The 25,937-nt window shown below is 37.9% G+C and overlaps 2 protein-coding genes across 4 annotated transcripts; one reads left to right on the plus strand and one right to left on the minus strand.

The window, feature by feature from the left end:
- Positions 1 to 273: 273 nt before the first annotated feature.
- LOC128676918 (uridine diphosphate glucose pyrophosphatase NUDT14-like) lies at positions 274 to 4,444 on the plus strand. 3 transcript variants are annotated; one of them, XR_008405477.1, is made up of 5 exons: positions 274 to 643; positions 987 to 1,197; positions 1,745 to 1,821; positions 2,122 to 3,288; positions 3,375 to 3,684. XR_008405477.1 is itself a non-coding variant. In XM_053757372.1 (4 exons), exons 1-4 carry the CDS (start codon positions 454 to 456, stop codon positions 2,277 to 2,279), a joined length of 636 nt encoding a protein of 211 aa, XP_053613347.1. In that variant the 5' UTR covers positions 274 to 453; the 3' UTR covers positions 2,280 to 4,444. The 3 variants fall into 3 exon arrangements, 1 of the variants encoding a protein (XP_053613347.1); XR_008405478.1 differs by having other exon boundaries at positions 2,122 to 3,141; XM_053757372.1 differs by having other exon boundaries at positions 2,122 to 4,444.
- On the minus strand, positions 4,197 to 25,706 carry pic (piccolo). The gene is made up of 23 exons (XM_053757370.2): positions 25,531 to 25,706; positions 24,689 to 24,837; positions 24,111 to 24,376; positions 23,592 to 23,691; positions 22,816 to 22,921; positions 22,551 to 22,633; positions 21,956 to 22,109; positions 19,905 to 20,126; positions 19,424 to 19,580; positions 18,406 to 18,514; positions 17,204 to 17,388; positions 16,574 to 16,725; positions 16,004 to 16,175; positions 15,594 to 15,737; positions 15,355 to 15,478; positions 14,057 to 14,252; positions 13,274 to 13,407; positions 12,290 to 12,415; positions 10,917 to 11,066; positions 10,259 to 10,389; positions 8,596 to 8,762; positions 6,043 to 6,269; positions 4,197 to 5,177 (listed from the first exon to the last, which is right to left on the minus strand). Exons 1-23 carry the CDS (start codon positions 25,589 to 25,591, stop codon positions 5,094 to 5,096), a joined length of 3,399 nt encoding a protein of 1,132 aa, XP_053613345.1. The 5' UTR covers positions 25,592 to 25,706; the 3' UTR covers positions 4,197 to 5,093.
- Between the last annotated feature and the right edge of the window lie 231 nt (positions 25,707 to 25,937).

Below are 25,937 nucleotides of genomic sequence, written 5' to 3' on the forward strand. Positions count from 1 at the left end.
GTGTGTGACGATATATTTCCTTTTTTTCTAATAAACGTAACAGTAAATGAACTTATACAAATTTATTATTTTATTGCAAATTTGTCCTTAATCTAATATCATGGTGGAAAGAACAATGCAGGGTAACTAACTTGCAGGGTTTGAATACTTAGTTGTTTATTCAAACAACACTACTTACCATTGCAAAAAAAGAAGCTGTCATGTCCTGTCATACTCACATTCAGTCAAACAAATGTCAGTATTGATCATTGGTAGGTATAGTAGGTACCTATTGAGTACCTATTGATCGACAAATACTGAACTGTCACTGTCAGCCGATCAAAATTTTTATTTCATTTTTCCCATTTGAAATCAAATCTGCTAGCATTCGGCATTCCGCAAGTGATACTGAAGAATTATCTTATCATATTGTAGTTCAACTTCAAAAGAATTATCGTGGGTTATCGCAAAACCATGGAAGATCTTAGCGACGTTTTTGTCACTGCGTTGCCTGATTCTCCCTATGTGAAACCTCTAAGATTTAATTTTACTCAGAATGGAAGGAAGAAAACATGGGACCTCCTCCATGTTCACGACAGTGTGGCTATTATAGTATTTAATGTATCTAGAAAAGTTATGGTATTCGTGAAACAATTCCGTCCAGGTAATCAGTAAAGTTTAATTACAGCACTTTATATAATATCTACCTACCTACCAAATAATAAAACTTATCTAATAGAAACTGTATATATGCTAATAAAAAAAACATAGGAACTGGTTCCTAAAAATATATATTGAGAGCTTGGACAAATTTTGATGAATGTAAATTCACTAAGTAATTAAAATATAAGTATGTGCAAATATGTTTTTGTTAGAACAGAAATATATATTATTAATGTAATTACATATAAACGTCATAAACCTTTATTAACTATTAGAAATTATTATTCATTAAAAAAAAAAGACTTAATTTTTTATTACCTGGTCATAAATAAGTTTCTTTCTAGCTGTTTACTACAATTGTATATCAGCCAATGATCGTCAGAAAACTGAGATTGACACAGAGAAGTATCCAGCAAGCCTGGGCATCTCCCTAGAGATTTGTGCTGGGATCATAGACAAAAAGTTGCCTGTGGAGGAGATAGCTAGAGAGGAAGTTCTGGAAGAGTGTGGCTACAATGTGGATGTTAATAGTCTGCAAAGAGTTGTATCTTATAGGTAAGTCAAATTTGTAACAGTCAAGGGCAGACATACCTGCCAGCTTGTGCTCCTAACTGTACTTTGAACCCGCATAAAAAAATTATATCTTGTTGAGAGCTTGTTAATGATAATCTTTCAATAAACCTGCAAATTTTATAAATAGTTACAGTTTGCTGTAAATGAATCACTGAAAACAAAGCAAATAGTTTTCCTTAATAAAACTTGATAATACAAGTTTTATAAATTATACAAAGAAATTTGATTTTGATTTTGTTATATTTTAAAAGTTACACACATGGAAAAAAAATAAGGGAATGTGTTCAGATGAGTAAGAGGTTTTAAGACATAATTTTATTACATTATCTAATTCAACATTACCATTTAGCAGATCAATCTTCAGTAAGATCTTCACAATTCATAGTTCCTGATAAAATAAAGCTATTGTTTCTACCATCAGGAAAGAATCGGGAGCAACGGAAACCCTGTTCTATTGTGAAGTGACAGATGACATGAAAGTTTCAGAGGGTAATTTTGATTAAATCCATTGTTATTATTCTACCATCAGGTCAGGGGTCGGAGTCCAGGGTTCTCTGCAGACCCTGTTCTATTGCGAAGTCACCGATGAGATGAAAGTTGAAGCGGGTGAGTTCCAAAAATGGGTTCAACAAAATTGTGTTTTGGCTGTAAGCTATCTTCAACTTCATGGGTGCTCTTCAGTGTTTTTGCGATGTATTCTGGGCCCATTTTATTAATTCCGTGTTCATGAATGGGAACTTTGCTTTGAAATTCTATAATGCTTCTAAATAATATATGTACTTACTATCATCTATTTTCACAAAAGATTTCTTAATGGAAATCCCATTGCATGAAAAATTTAGCATAACCTTAGCTTGTTATTTATGTAGTGTAGTCATATCTAAAAACGTTAAAAATATATTTTAGGTGGAGGCATTGATGAAGAACTGATAGAAGTTGTAGAAATGAATATAAATGAAGTGGAACAGTATGTGAACTCTTGTGGGCCCCTGTCGAGCCCGCCGAGCTGCCTGTTTGCACTGATGTGGTTCCTGCATCATAAGGCGAACAAATTCAGGAAGTAGGTCCAATGTGGTAATAGTACGGTAGATGTTGTCATTCGAATTTTACTATCTTGCTCACAATTAATTGATCTACATCAGTTTTATAGCTGGATAGAATTTTGATGACCTATTTACCAAAAGAATATAACGTGTTTGCATAATATCATAATGATGGTATTTTATTTTATGAGGCACATAAATGTTAAGATTTATTAAGCTATGAATTATAACTAAGATAAGACCATTAAGTAGATATTTTTCACTATTATTTATGACAGAATTTATGCTCAATAGCCTAAAGTCATCCGACATCACATGAGTAACTACTGCCATCTAGTGGGAAGCAGTTCCATAAAGACAATTAACTAAATAATCAATCATGCTCAAGTCTTCTCATGATATCTTAGTCCTCTGGAAGCAAGTGGTGGTCTATGAAAACTAGATTGGTATACAAACAACCTAGGACCTTTCGATTACTAGGCGTCCCACTAGGCCAACACTGCTTCAATTCACCTTTATTCATGGTTTCAATGTTTTTAGGTCGTATCAATGAGTCGAATTAAGGTTCCTTGTCAAATTAACAAAAAAATATTTGAATCACATTCTCCATAAACGCCGAAATTTTGACGGGTCAGGAAACTTGTACCATGATATTATTACTGCATTATTTTCCAGAAAAGTGCAATGTTTATGTAAATGTTTATGTTTTACGACAAACCATAAAACGAGCATATAATTTGAAAGTGCCCTGTGCACTCTCGCTTATCAGATGAAATTGTATGGTAACAAATATGTATTTACCTATTGTTTTCATGATAAAGATTTTTTTGCATCAGGTCCTACAGACTCACTTGTGGAGAATGCAAAACGATTGAAGTATAATGTATGTACTTCTTATTATGATTTGTACAGTATTTTGTAATGTATTGTAGAAGAAAATATTTTAGTTATAATTTGAAATTGTAACTTCACTATCTACTTATATTGTTACTATCATTTGATTGGCGCTTTTAGTAGAACACATAATCATGTGAGTACTATCGTGGTTTATATAATGCAAGAAATTGTAAACCTTATCTTCAACATGTTAAGAACTAAATTTTATTTTTGTTATAGCGAAGTGGCCTTGAAGTGACCTATATTGGATGGGCTATTATATTACTTATCTAAGTGCTGAACGTTTTAGTTGAGACAAGATTTTGAAGGAACTATATGATATTCGTGTCGGCTTATGGTTGGTAATAATTCTTCCAGATAAGCGATTGATAGAACTATTTAATAGTTTATTTAATTAATACTATGAATATATTGAATATTTACTGAGTTTCCCTCCGTGGGAATTTTGGGATTCCGGACAGCTTCATTCTTCCGCTGTATGTCCGACTGCGTCAGTCTGTCCGGATCCATCATCCGAGAAAAAACTGACTAAAAACCATACATCTACATACACTGTGCATATACTATCCTCGGAAGTGTCGTCGGCGGATTGTGTGGGTTTGCATTTCACTTCTCACTATCGAATTGATTCGAAGTGAGACTCTGCAAACCAATCACATTGAGGTGTGGTTGTCGTTGCGTCACAATGGCGTTCTGTGATTGGTTAACTGCGTCTCACTGCGAATGGAGTCGACGGTGAGATGTAAATAGCAAAGTCGCACTCCGTTTACCGTGAGTACCGTGAGTACCCCCATTAACCGTGAGTATGGAAATATCGGTACAATTATAGTTTTAATGAATTTGACACATAATGTGCATTGCCTTAAATAGAGAATAGAATGGCAGAATTTGAATAAGTGTTCTATTGGCGAATTTTGCGCCAAACCCGATTTATTCCAATGCTTCCTAAAGATAAACGAATCTAATAGTTTTTAGTTTTCTGTTTTTCTTTCATAATAATAAAATATAGATTTCCTGTTGATTTAATAAGTTATATAGGTATTTTGTGTAATAAAGACATTAATTGGCATTTTGGGAATATACAGGTGAATGTCCTAGTCACTATTTCAATGTTTTTTTTAAATCATTCGATGTTACACAACATGTGTACGTTTCTATAGATTTTGTTAGCGTCACGCTATTATGAATAATATTGTATAATAAATGTTCAGATTATTTCGACACAAGATTTTATTCAAATTATTATAAACTGTGATTTTATGCCTTGTGATTAAAGTTATCATTATGAATGGTTTTTTTTTCTATTTTCATTAATTTTGGGCCTACATTATTTTAAAAATGTATCATGTTCATTACATATTTACATTATCATTACATATTTTCAAAATAATGAAAATTTGACTGTACTGATTTTAAACCCCGTAAAAAGAGAAGAACCCAGTCGCCATGTGAAGGGGCGGACTTTATTTCGTTCAGATTAGGAGCTACGATGGAATCGCTTCCCCCCTCTGTTTGCCTCAACCCCGCGGATCGTCACACAAATTTAGTTAAATGGCAATACATTATCTTATTCGCTTGACGCGACGGTCCGCTGCTACAATGCTGCAAATGTAAAGGTAATTAGGAATAGTAGTATATAGTACAATATAACAAATATCGCATGATAATGAACTAGTTGAAAATAAATACAATAAGCCTCTTAGCAAAACGAGTAGATTTAATAAAAATTGCAAAGAAAGGCTCTGATCACCATGTTAGAGGATACTTGAGAACTAGTGGTGCAGGGGTTTTTACCCGGTAAGAGTCCGGCACTGTCTGGGACCTCCCTTCCCAGTCGCCCACGATGGGTTTTCCCCTGCGCCGCATGGTAAATAAAAAAAAATGCGGCAAATGAGAAGAGTGCGATTGATATATAATTTTTATTAAAGCGCCACATAACTAATGTATCCTGGTGAGGTCCTCCACAATCTTGATGATGTCGTCGACTGTCGCGTCGCGGAGCATACCGCCGCCGTCGTCGATCTACGCAACGTAATATTTCATTTAATATTCCTCATTTTTCACTTTATTTTCACAGTTAACTTGGAGGATATAAACTGCCGAGGTCAAGGACCTGTTTCACCGCTTACAAAGTATTTTCTATATGTAGGTAACTGATCTATATATGTAACATCGAACAGGGGGCTTACCATAATCTCTTACCGCGATCCACTTTCAGACCTAAACTGATAATTCGTACCATCGAGATAATTTTTAGAATGAAAGCGATTCATTTTAGGTTCATGAACTGAGTTTCATTGGAATCGTTCTGCAAAAATTGATGGTACGCCCCCAGATAAAGTTAAACATTGTGTTTCAATTCACAAAAGTTTGACAGTGCGTTGCTTCAGGCAGATTTATCTTGACAGGTAAGTTTATCTGTTAGATTACAATATGAATATATCGGAAATTGGTGAAACAGGACAAAGTGCCACGGTTGACAGTTTACACGTCACACAGGGATAAAAAGTGGAGGGGAGGCCTTTCCCCAGCAGTGGGACACTGCAGGCTAATAGACAAAAAACAGTCACTAAATTACTTTCATGCCACTCGCATGCAATAATAATACGAAGTGATAGTAAAGCTTCTGTAAACGAGTTTAGCGACTATAGTTTAACGATCCACTCCCACACTAAAATACTCTTTGACAATCTCCGTGGCGTAGAGGTCACCACGCCCGTCCACTATCTGTCCTGGTTCGATTTCCAGCGCATGCAAATATATATCACAATATATATATATATATGTGGTACTGGATGTGTAGTGCCAGTTTCTGTGTAAACACTGACTCCGATTGGACATGTCCATCGGCTTAGCTTGGGCCGTTGAGTGTTGTCCGTTTATTCACCTGTAATCCTTTGACCGTCTCTTGCTGCATATCCCTGGTGAGATCCAAGAAGCTCTCAATGAGGTCTCCGTCAATAAAGCCCTCGGCTGGCTCAGTCTTAATGTCCGTATTGAAAGACCTCCAGAATGAATGCGAGATCTTGCCGACCGACTTGATTGTGTGAGTGAGACGCTCCTCCAATTTGTGTAGGAATTCGAACAGCTCTTGTGACAGTTGGACTACTAGGCCTGTGGATAGGAAATGTCATTTTTTTACTTCAAAGTCAAAGTTTGACATTTATTACGATTGGATGTGAACCGCCTACAATTAATTTTACTTTAATTTCTAGAGCATAAAGTAAAATCTTTGTGCATTTTGTATTTGCTTAAAGGCGGAAAATAAAATTTCGCACAAAAGTAAAATGTTTTAAGAGAAAAAAAAAAGGAAAAATTATATAAGAATCTACGTAAAGTATGAATTTTGTAGTAATTTGTGATTTTGCAATCGCATGCCTATCTTTGGTATATAAGTATTTGTAACATCCTGTATAAAGAAGGAAATACATAGCTGCTGATAAAGCGCCGGCGCATCATGTCGACATGTCCCCATGCCATGTGTCTAATATTATAACTGCAAAAGTATGTTTGTTTGTTACCTCTTCACGCTCTATCAACTCAACCAATCTTGAAATTTTGCATACATATACTTTGAATTATGGAGCACCATATATAATATCTTTCATCCTGGAAAATAGCTATCCCGGTGGAAAAATTACACGAGCGAAGCAGCGGGCAAAAGCTTAGTATTATAAATGAGAAAGTAAGTTCGTTTGTTACCTATTCACGCTCTATGTACTCAACCAATCTTCTTGAAATTTTGCATACATATATGTAGTTTGAAGTACGGAGAAGGATATAGGGTAACTTTCATTTCAAAAATAACTGTTGCGGTGGAAAAATTTACACTAGTATACTTGAAGCGGTGGTGGTGTAATGGTTAAGACGCCCTGTGGATCGAAAGGTCTCAGGTTCGTATCCTACTCGTGCCATATGAGTTTGTATACCAATATGACTCATATATAGGTAGTTAGTATATAGTCGTTTTCTAGTATATATAGTAGTTTAGTTTTATATAAGTATAGTAGTTTTCATAGTGTGCATAGTGTAATGGTTAAGACGCCCTGTGGATCGAAAGGTCTCAGGTTCGTATCCTACTCGTGCCATATGAGTTTGTATACCAATATGACTCATATATAGGTAGTTAGTATATAGTCGTTTTCTAGTATATATAGTAGTTTAGTTTTATATAAGTATAGTAGTTTTCATAGTGTGCATAGTGTAATGGTTAAGACGCCCTGTGGATCGAAAGGTCTCAGGTTCGTATCCTACTCGTGCCATATGAGTTTGTATACCAATATGACTCATATATAGGTAGTTAGTATATAGTCGTTTTCTAGTATATATAGTAGTTTAGTTTTATATAAGTATAGTAGTTTTCATAGTGTGCATAGTGTAATGGTTAAGACGCCCTGTGGATCGAAAGGTCTCAGGTTCGTATCCTACTCGTGCCATATGAGTTTGTATACCAATATGACTCATATATAGGTAGTTAGTATATAGTCGTGTTCTAGTATATATAGTAGTTTAGTTTTATATAAGTATAGTAGTTTTCATAGTGTGCATAGTGTAATGGTTAAGACGCCCAGTGGATCGAAAGGTCTCAGGTTCGTATCCTACTCGTGCCATATGAGTTTGTATACCAATATGACTCATATATAGGTAGTTAGTATATAGTCGTTTTCTAGTATATATAGTAGTTTAGTTTTATATAAGTATAGTAGTTTTCATAGTGTGCATAGTGTAATGGTTAAGACGCCCAGTGGATCGAAAGGTCTCAGGTTCGTATCCTACTCGTGCCATATGAGTATGTATACCAATATGACTCATATATAGGTAGTTAGTATATAGTCGTTTTCTAGTATATATACTACGTTAGTTTTATATAAGTATAGTAGTTTTCATAGTGTGCATGCGACTACCTGCCACTAGATGGTGGTAAGTAGTCACAAATGTCAGATTTGAATAAGATCTGACACCAGTGTTAGCAATAACACACTCGACATGATGATAACTAGTATAGTATAGTATATAGACGAGATCGGTGGCGCAGTGGTAAAGTGCTTGTCACTGAACCGAGAGATCCCGGGTTCGATTCCCGGTCGGGTAATGATGGGAAATGATGTTTTCTGATTGGCCCGGGTCTTGGATGTTTATCTATATATGTTTTGTTAATAAATATAGTATCGTCGAGTTGGTATCCCATAACACAAGTCTCGAACTTACTTTGGGGCTCTAGCTCTTTGACAATACTCTTTGTTACTTCTGCATTCTCTAGATTTTGTACGTGGTTATTCAGTTCGCGAGTACCCCCAATATATATATTTTTTGTGTGTTAATGTATTGTTTGTGCTCGTAATTTTAAGTTTCACAGTAAGTGAACACCTTGTATTTTTTTTTTGAGAAATAAATTCTTGAAACGTAAACCTAGGTGAATGAGTGTGACAGCGTAACGTACAGATGGCGCCGTGCACGGTGGCGGCCAGCACCGGGCGCTGCACGGGCGCGACGCTGTCCGCGCTCTGCGCCACGAGTGCGCCGCGCCGCATCACATTCACCATGTCCCCGAGGTGCACCTGCCCCATGTAGCTCATCAGCTGCCGGTCCTCGTCCGTCGTCGCCGCGCTGCAACCCGACGGACCATTGTTTTGTAGCTTTACACATTATAGATCGCGACCGGGAGCGTCGTTTTTTAGTTCGTCAGTTCATCACTTCGAGTCGGAAAGACCCTACTTGTTGTGAGCGTTTTGTTGTGGCGCACTAATAGTGGCGCGGTTCCATCACGGCGCTATTGAAAACGAACTAATGAACATAACGTGGAAACTAGTTCGCGCAGTTCATCCATAAGATCGCTCTTCCGAACTAATTCGTTCACGAACTACACAAGTCTATTGTTTTGTACCACCTGGGGGCTTACCATCATCTCTTAATGCGATCCAGTTCAGGACCTAAACTGATCTGTATCGCTAATTCATACCATCAAGATAATATAACGATCCATTATAGATAGTCACCAAAACAATACGCCAATTCGATTTCATTCTTTTATTTTGCATACAATTCCGTACCATGATGTGCATTGAGAACGTAAACTGGATCGCGTATCTGTCAAATTTGGCGATTCAAAAAGTTACTATTTCCAATTGATTTCCACGAAACAAGTCCCACAGGCGTGGCGCTGAACTACTGTCGCTAAAAACAACATGTCATGTCAAACAAGTGGTCTATCTGTTATTGATAGTTCCTAACTTTGCAACGGAAACTCTTTCGTGGTACGGTTTTTATGTTCCGAACTTTGTGTTTAGTGTTATGACCGACAAATTTGTTAGTCTATATAGTATTGCATTTATTTTAATTCAAATATTTTATTGTTTTGTATTTACTATAGTCAACACCAAGATAACAATATACATTTTAATTTTAAGTAACAAAATGTATATATTGTTTGCTCAAAATGGTAAGAATTCGATATCGGAACGCAACTCTTGAAACGAGATAAAATATATAGAGATCGTTAGCCTTATCTCGTTCTTACATTTGGCTGCTGTCACTGTTTGGGTTTACGATTCAGAGACAATTTTTATTTTTTTATTGATATCATTCACTCCTGACGATTCCAATGCGACTTTGTTAAGTTGGTGGTACCAAATAACGCTATTCATTTTAGGTTCCTAAACTGAACTGCCCTGCATTTGAATCATTGTGTAATAGTTGATGATAGGCCCCCTGATAGGTGCGTCACCCCAGCGGTTCATTACCCAAGTAACAATACCTACGACTTAAATCAGACCGTTTTAGTTATATAGCTGTCATATAACGGTGAATTTTTGAGTACTTTGACCGCCGTCATTCAAAATAAAGAACCTTTCTAAAATATTAAAAATCAAAACTGAAATAGCAAAATAGTCGATTTTACACCAGACAATATAACATAGAGACAATAAAATATTAAGACAATATAACTAAGCATTTTAGACGAAACTGTCTGCTTCTCGATTAGGAGAAAATATATAAATGATTCTAATATTCATGGCTTTACATTATTGTACATGCCAATTTATCTTGGCCAATTAGTGGACACTTTTTTTTCTCAATTATGTGGTGAAATCGTGTTTACATACCTATCCTTCTGACAGACGAACAAGTTGAAACAGTTCTCGGCGCCCAAGAACGTGTCGTCGTCTAATATCTCAACCGCCGTCATCCAGTTGGGAGTGTAGTCACGGGCGATCTCTTCGAAACTACCCTCCATCTGGTAAACAAACCATTTATCAACCCTTTCACGAACACACAATGAGTAAAAGAAGTTTAATTGTTATAACGTCTGTAGACGTTAAGTGTCAATATCATTTACCTTAAAATACGGGTATAGTCTTACTTCGCGCTTGGCACTGCCGTACCCCTAGATCACTAGATAGGTTGGTGGATCTCTTACAGTTGCACGCAACTAGAAATTATTAATGTTGACTTTTTTTTTCACATTTATATAATGATGTAAATTACCTAACACATACCTAACACACTCGTCAATAATAAACAGTGAGGGTAGTGTGGTGCGATGTCAAGTCAAGCGATTGTGATGTTGTGTGTTGTAATTATTATTTTTTTCGAATGTAATTGTGAATTAAGTATTTACCGTATGCGCGTGTTGTATACATACACACGACACTTAGTTATAGTTCTCATACCAAGTGAATTATGTAATTCTTTATGAAAAATAAATTTATTTAAACTCAAAAATACACGCGTATTCCCTACTGTTACCCCTCATTGTCTCACCTGCTTGTATTGTAGCAGTGACATAGACCGCATAATGTCGCCAACGAGTATGAAGTCTCCCTTCGCCTTGAGGTACAGAGCTACGATGTTATTAAAGTGACTGCATTCGAGCCGCAGCTCCTTGTCTGACGTCCATTCGAATAGTCGCACCTGGGTGTAAGAATTAGGTTTTCACAGTGCTAATATGGAAAAAATGTCTTGTCTACAAAAAAATGTTCCGTCTTTCTTATGTCTCCAAAAGATTGACAATACAATTCGAACAAGATTAATCATTTATCTATACTATTATTATAAAGAGGTAAGCATTTGTGAGTTTGAGGCGGATAATCTCAGAAATTACCGAACCGATATAAAAAATTTTTTCACCATTGCAAAGGTACATTATCCAAGATTGCTATAGGCTATATTTTATCTCAAAATTCCCACGGGAGCGAAACCGCGGGCCGCATCTAGTTTAAAATATTTTTGTAAAATAATGCATAGTAAACGATTTCGTAAAGAAAGAAATATACTAAAAATTAAAACCAGCCAAGTTCGAGTCGGACTCGCAAGGATTCCGTACCATTCTATGAAAATGTAATATCTATAAAACGGCAAAAAATATCGTTTGTTGTATGGGAGCAACCACTAATATTTATTTATATTACTGTCTTTTTCGAAAATAGAATAAAATCTCTTGTCTCTTTCGAAAATAGAATAAAATATCGATTTTTTGAAAGCAAGATCATTTAAAGTCAGACAAAGATATTCGTAACAAACAAATTACGGATGTTGCCCATGTCATAGTTGTGTTATATTTTCATTAGATTTAATTCGTACTATGAAGGGTATAACCGTCGATCGCGCAGAATCGAGACACAATAGATAAACAATTGATTGACCGGTGCGTTTGCACCGGTACGTAATTTAGACCACCCGCTAGCGATAGTTTTATTCAGTCAAAGCATTTTATTATGTTATTTTAATGCTACTAACACCCCTATTATAATTATAAGTAAGTACTAAACTAATTTAAGAATTAATGATAGATTAATAGATTTGACGACCTCGGTGGCGCAGTGGTAAAGTGCTCGCCCCTGAACCGAGAGGTCCCGGGTTTGATCCCCGGTCGGGTCATGATGGATGACCTTTTTCTGATTGGCCCGGGTCTTGGATGTTTATCTATATATGTATTTGTAATAAAAATATTGTATCGTTGAATTAGTATCCCATAACACAAGTCTCGAACTTACTTTGGGGCTAGCTCAATCTGTGTGATTTGTCCTAATATATTTATATTATTTATATATATATGCTCTCCGGACAAACCTTCGTGGTTTTTGGACTGCGTAAATTTAATTGTTTTTAAATAATTAAATTAAAAAAAAACTTACGGTACTGTTGATGGCGGCGAGCAGTTTCCCATTAAACTCTACTAGTACGTAGCACGCTCCTTTGATCTCCTTCTCCGTCACCTGCACCAGCTTGCCTTCGAACCAGTGGAAGAGTAATATCCTACCCTGTGATAAACCAAGAAGAATCAATAACCCTTCAACGCGTGACAAAGTAAACCGTTGAGGTGATCCTTCGTCGGGAGCCAATCTTGAGGGGGCACCATAATGCTTATTCATAATAGTATATTGCGAATTGGAAAATTTCAGCTTCGGACGATCGGAATATAAACGGGCAGGTGAAACCAAACAAAAAATGTTTAGGTTTGTAAAAAGAGGTTTTTGAACTTTTTCTAGTATATTATGTTGTATGTTGAAGACTATGATAACAGTGAACATAACATTTTCTATTTACAAGTATCTTCAATACTATTATGTGCGAACAACATTATAGTATCCCTCCGATTTTCTTGTCATTGGCTGTGCGTTATTAAATGCAATTTAACTTTCACATCTTTTCTATATCTATCAACACATATAATAAAACTGTAGGTTAAACCGTAAAAACTATTGGATGGAATTTGAAGCGATTTTCTCAGTTGTACAGCGAATGGTCTAACTCGGTGGCGCAGTGGTAAAGTGCTTGCCTCTGAACCGAGAGGTCCCGAGTTCGGACCCCGGCCGGGTCATGATGGAAAATGATCTTTTTCTGATTGACCCGGGTCTTGGATGTTTATCTATATATCTATTTATTATAAAATATAGTATCGTTGAGTTAGTATCCCATAACACAAGTCTTGAACTTACTTTGGGGCTAGCTCAGTCTGTGTGATTTGTTCTAATATATTTATTTTATTTATTTAAAATCTTGTATAGATTTCATCGCGATACATTGCGCGATACTCGAGATATGGACAATAATAAATTATGAGCGTATGCAAGAATTAATTCTAGAAACCTAGTAATTATAATAATAGTATTATTTACCTGTTTGGGTTCGCTTTCTTCCGGCTGAAGTACGGCGGTGCCGACGGCGTAATAGTGGTGTTGGTCGTCGCCGAGACGACACGAGATCAGCGACAACGCGTATTCGTTCGCTTGTAGCTGGTGCGCGTGTAATACTGTCGACGGAAACAATGGCATTCTCATTCGGAATCGTTACAATACGCGCCACGTAACATTTGAACTGATATAATTGTGACTTTGGACAGGTGCTTTAAGGACGTATCTTTGTATGTTTATATTTTTGAACTGAATAGATTTTTATTTATATAATAGCAGATTACAGATATATGTGTAACTAAAAATCTAACCTTTATACGTCACAAATCATGTACAGGTTTTACACTGGCACGTGTACTCGTAATACCTTTTTTATATTTTCCTACTAATATTAAAAATGTGAAAGTTTGTGAGGATGTATGTGTGTATGTATGTTTGTTACGCTTTCACGCAAAATCTACTGAAAGGATTGTTATGAAATTTAGTACACGCGTAGAATATAACCTGAAATAACACAAGCGAAGCATCTAGTATTAATTTAATAATGAAAAGCGAACGTTAAAAAAATAATAGGACGTAAAAAGTGCCTGCAAAGGTCTGATTTCTATGTCTGATTAAATAATCTGTTTTTGACTTTATCATGTCCACGCGCACCGTGTCGTTATTTTGCCAAATGTTTCAATTAGATACGGAGAAGACCTGAGAATTACAGCCACCTCCTACCTTCGACAGTTTACCCAAGATGCGGAGCAGGCTGTAAGAGTGTACCTTCAAACGTGTGCTGGTCGACGATGAGCAGGTTGTGTATCTCGACGTCGGCCTGGTTGGGCTGCAGCTTGGCGGCGGCGGGCGCGCCGCTGCAGCTGGCGGCGGCGGTGGACGCGGACGACCGCACCGCGCTCGCCGACCCGCCGCCGCTCGACCACTCCATTTTGTCCACGCGCATCGTTATTATACCGAACGTCTGCACATGTTTTTTTTTTATTTATTTTAACTAAACCCGCTCGTCATTTCACTCGGCATAATTAAACACAAAGGCCCATGTTATTTGTATAATAAATTATTATTTTCTAATCGTGCAAGAAGGGACCCTGATCGTCTAATTTTTACCAGACACAAGTCTGCTGCCTTCCGTGGCTGTTTCCGATATGCTGCACCTAAATGTTGGAACAATATCCCACCTATTAGGAGCTTGAAATCTATTAAATCCTTTAAGTATAAATTAAAAGAACGAAATTTGAAAATACAAAATAATGCATGATTGCAGCATTTTTATCTGTTTATTGTAATAATTAATGTGCCATAATTTAAATTTAAGTGAATTTGATTAAATTATATAAATTATTATTATTCTGTTCATGTAAGTAATTTTAATTGAAAATGTTTAATTGATTTAATTTTTATATTTTATTTTTGAAAATTTGGTATTCGCGGAAGACCAGCGTCGTGGCTATGATCTACGACACATGCTGAGCGAAGGCCGTTTTGGTGTATAATTTTGTGAAATTTTTATATGATACATCCAAATTAACAATTTTTCTTTCTTTCTATCTATTTATATTAATATATATTATATATAAAGAGGTGTGAGTTTGTATGATTGAGGCTGGATATATATATATATATATATATACCATACAATACCTACCAATACCTACACGTACCATACAATACCTACTCTTATACTGATTATATACATATATATAATCAGTATAAGAATAGGTATTGAAAATGTACATTATACTAGTGTAATGCTGCTCTGAGTAATAACATCACAGAGTTGTGGCCTTTGCATTTGAATTGCTGCAACACATATTCATTGTAATATCTGTGTAATTAAGCATGTCCGTCTTATTGTTTTTTTTTATTATGTGTGTGTTTGTAGGTTTAATCTCTATAATATGACAACAAAAAGAGAGTCTCAGTTGGTTGTTATTCTGAGATAGTGCATTGTTGTGATGATTTGTTTGATGCATTCATTATAATAGAAACAAACAAGTTTATCGAGTTTATCAACGGTCCTCAACAGAATGCTATATTAATGATATTTCCAACACATAGCTTACTTGTGAAGCCTCTTGATACGCGATCCTGCGCGGAGTCTCCCCTAACGGCACGGTTCTGATGTGTAGTTTCTGTATTTCATCGATTGTTCCTATCGTTACTGTGCTGTCGGTCGCTAAAGCTAAACTGTAAAAAAATAAAATAAAAAAATAAATATAGTTTTTATGCCGCGGTAATATTGACGAATTTGCAATAATTCTGGATAGGGTGATTTTATATTATGTGTTTTTAAAAAACGTACCTGTCTGGATACGCGGCCGCATTAAGCGAACACATGTGTGTAACTTCCTTGAGGTTGACGTTGGAGAATACCAGTTTGTGATTGGACGAGAAGATGACGGTCGGACGATCGGAACACGCGAAGATATTCGTCGTCGACAGAGACCTGTTCAAATGTAATATTATCACTGATTTAATTGAAAATACATTGATATATTTATAAGAAAATTTCGCACGTAATTCATTCCAGATGGAATTTGTGCTACAAAAGAGATATTAGGAGAAACAGTCATTATACGGCTATAGACATTTTGCGAAAAAAAAATTTTGCGCTTGAGCCGTATATAAAACGCCAATCGACATCGCGTTTAACTTGACACGCTAGGCGTGTTTTTCACATCACACGCCAGGCGTGTTTCCGGTACAACCAACCTGAAACTCCTCAAGACGGTGGGCTGAGTGCCCAACGTGACCTTCTTCTTATTGCACAGCTCTCCGGTCTGCTGGTCCACTGTGAAGTAGAACATTGATCCGTCGCCCAAAGCGCAGAGGAGGTAGCAGATGCCTTCCAGCACGCAGATGAGAAGCGAACGCGGTATTATTTCTGGTTGGAAAATAAAACTGTGGTTAGCAATTGTAATTGAATAAAATTTTGATTTTAATCGCCACAAACTAGAATAGCTGACGTTTAAACATATCGTCATAATATCACCATTTTGTCAGAAAAAAATTGTCGATTTGCGATAATTATAATATCGGCCCATTTGTTTGACAACTGGGTATATATAGAACAAACGCTATAGCCACTGCGTTCAGTGCTATATCGTAAAATCAATGCACAAATTATAAAATCTGCTTACACGTTAAAATTTTCGACTAAATTAAGGTCACGATACAATTTTCATATCACTTGCATTGTTGTGAAAAATAGGCTTAATAAGTGTAATACAAAAATATCAAATTGTTTGTCATTTGATATGGATAAACGTCTTATCAATCTACCTCCGCACAGTTTCTCAGTGTGCACCGGCTTCAGATCAGGCAATGTGAGAACCCGCACGGAGATGTCAGTCCAAAGTCCCACTCCTAAAAAGCATGGTTCGGGCCCCGGGCCTATGTCGAGGCAAGCCACCTCTTCTTCCATGCACACCGACCTATGTAAAATAAAAAATAAATATATACAAAATATTATTTTATCTAAATTCTTCTTTATAGCATACATTTTGAATAGAATAACCATTTATTTGAATTTAATTCCTACATAATAAATTAAGAATCACAATATCATCCCAAAAATCCGTCCTGAGTCTCTCATCATTATGTAAAAATGTTAAAAAAACACATATAACTCCGGCAAAGCCAGGATAAGTGCAAACTTGAATATTAACGTTGTGAATTTTTGACGTCTTACGAATTTCCGCTCGAAGCTAACCAATCACAGTGCGCCATTGTGACGCAACGACAACCACACTGCAATGTGAATGATTCGCTGAGTCTCACTTCGAATAGATTCAATAGTGTAAGAAGTGAAAGGCAAACGCACTTCGCCAGGTCACCTGATGCAAGTTTAACATTTTTTACCCGTCACAAAAAGTGCACAACGCCCCTAGAGAGAGAAAGAGAGATACAAACTTGGTGAGCTGCAGCGCCCCCTGCAGTATCTCGACGAGGTATATCTGCGGGCCGGCGGCGCACACCACGCGGCCGTCGCTGCAGCCCACCACCGACAGCTGCCGCGCGCCGCCCACGCGCCACTGCGCCGCCAGCGCCCACTCCTCGCCCTCGCGCGCTATCAGTCTGATACCTTCGTCTGTCACCTGATGATGGATATCACTCTATAGTGGAAGCTGTGCTACTGACGACCTCGGTGGCGCAGTGGTAAACTGCTTGCCTCTGAACCGAGAGGCCCTGGGTTCGATCCCCGATCGGGTCATGATGGAATATGATCTTTTTCTGATTGCCCCGGATTCGTTATAAAATATAAATCGTATTCGTTATAAAATATATTATCGTTGAGTTAGTATCCCATAACACAAATCTCGAACTCACTTTGGGGCTAGCTCAATCTGTGTGATTTGTCCTAATATATTTATTTATTTGGGCTGGTGTAATGCCGTTTGCACATTGTCGCAATGTCGTTTCTTTCTATAAAACGTTACCTCTGCGTTCGATTCCTCTACATGATGCTGCTGTACTGTCTCGTCTTGCTTGGCTATTACATAGAGTTAAGATGTGTAGAGTCTCAAATTAAATCGTATTTTTCTATATGAAAAAAAAAACTACGAATTACGCAAAGTCGTAGAATAAAAGTTGCTTGTTTTGATGTACCCAAATAGTCTTTAGGAGGTTTTGCGTTTGATACCAGTGACCCTGATATGAGTTAGTTTGGTAACTATACAAACGCATGTCGCACGAGAAGAATACGATTTGAACTATACCCTATTCATCTTGGACTGAGACAAAAGGTAAACAAACCTTGAACAAAAAATCATTATTTCTCGTTATTCCTTTGTTAATTTTGTTCTTACTTTCTGTTAATGTTAAATTTTTTGTTGTTGTTGTTTTATGGAGTCATGTCGCTTACATTAAATGTTTGTTGCTTTTGTTAATTCCTCGTTTCTTTTTTGTTTACCTTTTGTCTCAGTCCAAGATGAATAGGGTATAGTAAGTTGTCATTGACCTTGTAAAGGTCTCCTATGTAGCAAGAACAAAAAAAATTCAAACATTGCGTTAATTTGAATTAAATTTAACGTGGACAGAAAATGGTAAACCTATAGCGAATAAACTAAAAAATAAACACCAAAACAAAAATCTTAAAATGGACAAAGACTTACCTGAACAAGTTGATTGTGACACACGTTTCCAGTGAAGAAGGTCTGCCGATCGGAAACGAAGCCTTTTATTTCGGTTTCTTCAACTTCTTCGCCGTTTAGTGTTAGCACTCTACAACAAACTTTTTAAAATCAGTGATCGGGATAAGGGCATGCACAGTATATCATTTGTATCGTGTCCGTCAGCCAGTCACAGCAATCTGTTCGAGAACATTTAGCTTTTTTTCTATAGTCTGTGGTTTTAGTTTTGAGCTATGGGGAGGTTCATTGACAACTCTCCACTATCAGCTGGCGAATCTAGTTTTGATGTTTAGCATGTTGTTCTCTTTAAGACCCCCAATCCCTTCCCTAACAAAATTCAAATACAAAATAATTTATTTACACTAAAACAGGGTGCAGGCGATGTTCATTACAGAAAGAAAATACATTTTGTGCAAATATGCTGTGCCGATGACTTCTGGGGACTAGCGACAGAGCCGAGGTCGAAGGCCGACCCTCTCCTGGACTTTTGTTACATGGATGACATTCCAATTTAGGGTAACCCCTTTTTCATCAGAAAATTTGAACTAGAGAACCCACCCTTTGACTAAAACTACAGCCGCACGACTACCGCACGAGGTGCTCGCATGAACAGAACATAATAGGTACTTACCCTAATTTACAGTGGTTGTAAATGATTAATTAATAAATAAAATATTATTATTATTTATCGTGTTTTTTGTGAACCACGCTATTGGTTAAAACCGCATGAAAATCCGTACAGAGGGATTAGTGCGGGTTAGGTTAGCTGCACTTCTCACCATCGAATCAATTCCATGTGAGACGCAGCGAATCAATGACATTGGCGTGTGTTCATCGTTGCGCCACAATGGCGTAATGCGATAGGTTCGCTGTGTCACGTTTCGAATAGATTCGATGGCGAGAAGGGAAATGCTAGTCCGCACTTGACCCACAGTAGTTTTTGAGTTTATCGCGAACAGACAGACAGACAGATATGTAAGGACAAGGAGAAGTATGCAACCTGGTCTGTCCGACGAAGGCGACGACGAGCGTGTCGTGCGCGGCGGCGGCGGCGCTGAGCGCCCACATGCCCTTGATGCCGGGCAGGTCGATGGACGCCTGCTCCTGGATGCCGATGCCGTTGCGGATTATGCGCAGCGAACCCATCTTGAAAGCGCCTGACATATAGGTTACATCCGTAAAAATAATCGCCGAATCTTGTTTACTCTTATAAACTAGCTATTTATCCGCGGCTACGCCCAGCTTCGATTCCCCCGGGAACAGTATTTTCTTCGTATTCAAATGGGTTTGGGATAGTTGAATTAAAATATCCGTGGCGCATTTAAAATACACTCATCTAGTGTTTTTTTTTTTTGCAAAGTTTTTATTAGCATTTAGCGGCATCTTAAAAAACACACAGCGCCATCTAGATTATTTTATATTTGGCGCCACCATACAGGTTTTTTGCAAATCCCACAGGATAGTGCGACAGACATACTGACCTGAACATGTGATCAGCTGATTCTGTCCCTGTCTCTCCAAATCCACTACACACATGTCCACAATCGGTGCCAAGCTTGTGAAACTCTCCATAACTTGCACGTATTGACTAGCTTCGTCCCTAGAGCAGGACAGACGAACTAATGCAGAGTCGCCGAGACGGGAACCAATGAAGACCACGCCGTTGTCGAGGTACGTCATGCATTCTGGTATTGGGATGTCACCTGGTGGAAAACAACAATGGTTAAGGGTGAATTTCACGAGCGTTTTGAACGTCGCCACGGGCTTTCACTAGTGTTTATGAAATTGTACCGTACACAGTAATCAATTTAATTATCCTTTTTTATAAATAAGCAAAGTAGTGGTACAATGTAATTTTATAAATGTTTAATAATAAAAAAAATAATTCTTTATTAAAAAAAATGTGCGACACTAATGAATGCTACACGCCGCGTTCAAACAGTCGTGAAATTCACATTTAAATGATTCTCTACTGTATGTGAATCATATGTAAAACAGTGAATTGTAAAATTTTATTATAAGTGAGAACTAGCCGGCTTCTTCTTCTGCTGCAGCTCGAGCAGCAACATGAGTCTGCCCAGCAGCTACCGCAGCAGCACACTATGGCGTGGACTGTACACTTACCCAACAGCTCCACAAAGAGATCCTTGATGGCGTGCGTGCCGTCCATCTTCTGCTGCAGCTCGAGCAGCAACATGAGTCTGCCCAGCAGCTACCGCAGCAGCACACTATGGTGTGGACTGTACACTTACCCAACAGCTCCACAAAGAGATCCTTGATGGCGTGCGTGCCGTCCATCTTCTGCTGCAGCTCGAGCAGCAACATGAGTCTGCCCAGCAGCTACCGCAGCAGCACACTATGGTGTGGACTGTACACTTACCCAACAGCTCCACAAAGAGATCCTTGATGGCGTGCGTGCCGTCCATCTTCTGCTGCAGCTCGAGCAGCAACATGAGTCTGCCCAGCAGCTACCGCAGCAGCACACTATGGTGTGGACTGTACACTTACCCAACAGCTCCACAAAGAGATCCTTGATGGCGTGCGTGCCGTCCATCTTCTGCTGCAGCTCGAGCAGCAACATGAGTCTGCCCAGCAGCTACCGCAGCAGCACACTATGGTGTGGACTGTACACTTACCCAACAGCTCCACAAAGAGATCCTTGATGGCGTGCGTGCCGTCCATCTTCTGCTGCAGCTCGAACAGCAACATGAGTCTGCCCAGCAGCTACCGCAGCAGCACACTATGGTGTGGACTGTACACTTACCCAACAGCTCCACAAAGAGATCCTTGATGGCGTGCGTGCCGTCCATCTTCTGCTGCAGCTCGAGCAGCAACATGAGTCTGCCCAGCAGCTACCGCAGCAGCACACTATGGTGTGGACTGTACACTTACCCAACAGCTCCACAAAGAGATCCTTGATGGCGTGCGTGCCGTCCATCTTCTGCTGCAGCTCGAGCAGCAACATGAGTCTGCCCAGCAGCTACCGCAGCAGCACACTATGGTGTGGACTGTACACTTACCCAACAGCTCCACAAAGAGATCCTTGATGGCGTGCGTGCCGTCCATCTTCTGCTGCAGCTCGAACAGCAACATGAGTCTGCCCAGCAGCTACCGCAGCAGCACACTATGGTGTGGACTGTACACTTACCCAACAGCTCCACAAAGAGATCCTTGATGGCGTGCGTGCCGTCCATCTTCTGCTGCAGCTCGAGCAGCAACATGAGTCTGCCCAGCAGCTACCGCAGCAGCACACTATGGTGTGGACTGTACACTTACCCAACAGCTCCACAAAGAGATCCTTGATGGCGTGCGTGCCGTCCATCTTCTGCTGCAGCTCGAGCAGCAACATGAGTCTGCCCAGCAGCTACCGCAGCAGCACACTATGGTGTGGACTGTACACTTACCCAACAGCTCCACAAAGAGATCCTTGATGGCGTGCGTGCCGTCCATCTTCTGCTGCAGCTCGAACAGCAACATGAGTCTGCCCAGCAGCTACCGCAGCAGCACACTATGGTGTGGACTGTACACTTACCCAACAGCTCCACAAAGAGATCCTTGATGGCGTGCGTGCCGTCCATCTTCTGCTGCAGCTCGAGCAGCAACATAAAGAGTCTGCCTGCCGCGTCCCCCAGCAGGTACCGCAGCCCGCGAGTGTCCACGCGGCAGTAGCACACTATTGGTGTTGACTGTACATACATAAAGTCGAAGCATTTATTCAGAAATTGGCTATTTGAGTGGGTATAAAACCGCGCTGTCGACTTAGTCTAGCTAGGAAACAGGGTCCACCTAGTTTTACGGTCTCTCCATTCCGGCAGTTCTTGATGTAAAACCCTCGAAAAAATATCGCGTTTTTGTTTCTGCTAACGTGGAATTATAAAGTGACGTAAAAATTACGCTCGCCTGAACGTCGCTTTCTGTACATTTGTCTTTTCTTTATTACAAAACCCTAGTTTTCTTTGCATTATTGAGTGAATTTTCTAACTAGCTTCTAGATCTTCGAAAAACTTTCCTAATGAATTATTATATTAACCTGTATACCTATAAGTAAAAAATCTTATCAAGATCTATAGCTCACCAGGAACATTGAGAAACTATTTATTTTATGACGAATTAGTTAAATCACCAACCTTTATTTGCGGCGGCGCCACAGCCACGTAACTTTGACCATCGTGATATACTATAGACTCTTGACCAATTACAATAGCTCCACCTAAAAAATTAATTGAATTTGTATGTAGTGTGCAATGATGCAAGTATGCATGCAAGTTTTTTTTTCACCCACATAGCATTTTCTGCAGGACCCAATGACTAGATAGGGCTTTTTAGCATAAAGCATTGCACTTACAAATTGTATTTTCAGGAATAATGTTTAAATAAATATAGTCTACTTACCAATAGGACTGGGTACAGGAATAAGGATTGACGCTTCTGTCTCTACATTGTCTTGTTTCCAAGGGATTTTCATGAATTCTCTTTCTCTTAAGTTTATTTCGTGTGTCTGAAATATTATTAGTTTCATCAGTTAACTCAAATCAATTTTGTACATGTAATATAATTATTTCAACATTTCCAGCCAGGAGGTAGTAAAGACAATCGAACTTGACAATTGTGTTGCACAAACTGTTAGTAGTTAATCTCAATAGGCTAGTTGCCAATTTTTTGTTTTCATGACTATTATTCGAAGGCTCTTATATCATTAGAGACACCAGTTAAAAAAATACTGTGATAATGACAATACTTTCAAAGATATAACAAAAATAAAATCACACATTTTTGGACTCGTCCAAACGCTCCGTACTAGATGACACGAACAAGTGACGTCACAACGTGCGAAAATGTTCGCGAAGAAAGATATGTTTGTTTGACAGCTACATTAAATATTATGTTTATGGTGATGATTTCTTAATAATACTTATTGATATTTATGATGGTTAAATTTTAAGGTTAAATTTATTTTATAATTTCATACTTTTTGAAAATGGACTTTCCTACCAACTTTAAATCTTCATATTTAGATCCAGCTGCATTGTTACAATCTATGAATTATCATAATGATCATAAATATATCTATTTTATCTAGATTATACATATTTTTCACTATTCTCTAACCTTAGCAACTACCCTATTACATGTAAATGTATTTCAACAAAAAAATACCAAGATATTACCTTAATGTGTCTGCCATTCAAATCTTGGTGAATTAAAATTAAAGTTGGATTGCAACACCCATGTAAAAATTCTAAATCATACACTGCTAGTTCATCTAACCTGAAAACAAATATTCACATGAAGATATCTAGAGTAGAGCAAGAGCAATAACACAGTAAAAAAAATAGCAAAATAGGGCCGGGGTGAGGAGGGCGAGGGTGGTCTCGTCAAGCCCTGTTGTTCTGTATGCATATATCTTAAGTTCTTTGCTTAGGGAGTAAACAGACTGACACAAAATCTAAGCATCTAGGTATGGAGGCGAAGGGGGTAGTGTGTTCGAAGACTCCTTTTTGTGCTTTTTGTGTCTAGTTACTAGTATACATGATACATCGCACATTGTGTGTTCTTCTATAAAATTACAGCAAATACAATTCTCTAGCAGTTGTTCTATAGACATTTTTGTAATAGTTTCTAAACTACACACATACATTTGAAACTGTAGAGAATCTTTAGACATTATTTTAAGCCAGACAACTTACCTTAAACTAGCGGCTTTTAATTCTGTTGAATCCTTATCCAATGGTATAATTTTTAACAAGCCATCATATAGCCTCAGGCCTATTACTCTAGCTTGTGGGTCTATGACCATAAGGATGCCATTCTCTGATGGTTTTCCGATTCGATCAGACACATTCCCATGGGCTCGGGTGACCACTTCTAACTCCCCATTGGCGCCTGTCCTCCATTCCAAAATCATGGCATTATATCGAGCAGTAAGAATGAAGACCAAATCTTTTTTCTCATACTGAAATGAGCAAATGGATTTATTTAACAGTTTGGCTATAGAAAATGGAACATGTTTACATTTTTAGGAGTTTAAAAGCTTTGTGAATTGGCAGAAGTCAAATATAGATAATATAAAAAATTAACAACATCAATCATTTCATAAGAATCTTTGTATGTCCCAGTCGGGGGCAGATAGACCTAATCCAAAACTAAGTAAATGGAGGGAGAGAGGAAGGTCAGGTACATCTGCCCCTGGCTGTACTTACATATACATTTATATGTGAGATTGGTCTAAGTAAATTTAGGTCATGTCTCAATATGCAATACTCACTGGAGGCCTAAATAGTTTCATCTTGGCTACTCTGCCATAAAGACCAACTTCTTTCATAGGACGTAGCCCTTCAGGAGTAACTAGGTACATCTCCAGACGTGATTGCTTTGCAACCAGCAGGTTCAGATCCGTGGGTGAAGTTAGGTTGCCTGTGGACAACATTGTATATTGGGCTTATACTGACCACAAAAAAAAATCCTCACTAGAATATAATCTAATAAGGAATTTAATTAAGATTTTGGGATAATAGCCACAACATATAAATACAAAATAGTATGGTTTGTATAGTTAAGTAATTGAATGATTATGTTCATGTTTATTTGCAAAAGATGGATGGAGAGGAAAGGAATGTGAAATCATAAGAGTAATGAAGGTATGACAGGAAACAGTTGTGATGTAGAAGGAAGGACATTATGCGCCAACACCATTTAATATGGGATTTGGTAAGGAATAAGGAGAATGTTGATTTACAAACTGTGGTGTAATGCAACCAATAAAATGATCTTTTAAAAGTAAGAGAGATAAAATAAAGGTTTAAAAGCATTTCCAGTATATTATTTAAAATGTACATTGAGTAAAATTTTTCAAATCGTGTAAAATAGTACATAAAAATACTATACATTCGAGTAGCACTGGCGCAGCATCGCACGGCGCAAGTTCGTGAAATTACTATCGACTATGCCATTGTTGGTTGGATCTTGAATTTAGAGCAATTATAGGATGTAAATAATATATTATAAGACTAGAAATATGTATTTTAACAGATGAAATCATGGCTTTTGGGTGTATCATCAATCTTTTCATTTTATGTATAACCTCTGAACTTTGAAATCTCAAATTACCTGTAATGCAGGCTGTCACCGCGGTCGGCTTTTGAGCCGTAACCACGTAATTATAAGCCATGATGGAGATCCACCGAATAAACGTCGATTACTTCACCTTTATTTTTAATTAAATTCCTTTTGGAAACAAGCAGACACAATAACTAAAACAAAATTTGTTTCAATGTGGTATTGCCATATAATTATTTTCAAAATCTACAGTCTGTCAAGAAAGCTGATTTTTGACGAACAAATTTTTTTTTGTCTTTGCAAAACCAAATAGAATCGTCAAGATTTGTTGATCTGTGATAAACATGGATTTAGTAAGTACTTCGTACAACTTCCATGGTGATAAACACCCAGTGCTGCCAGCCAATATGAGACAGTGCACTAATTATTCTTTACTTTCTTGACAGACTGTGCTATAA

The sequence above is a fragment of the Plodia interpunctella genome, chromosome 17, assembly GCF_027563975.2.
Source record: "Plodia interpunctella isolate USDA-ARS_2022_Savannah chromosome 17, ilPloInte3.2, whole genome shotgun sequence".
Lineage (NCBI taxonomy): Eukaryota > Metazoa > Arthropoda > Insecta > Lepidoptera > Pyralidae > Plodia > Plodia interpunctella.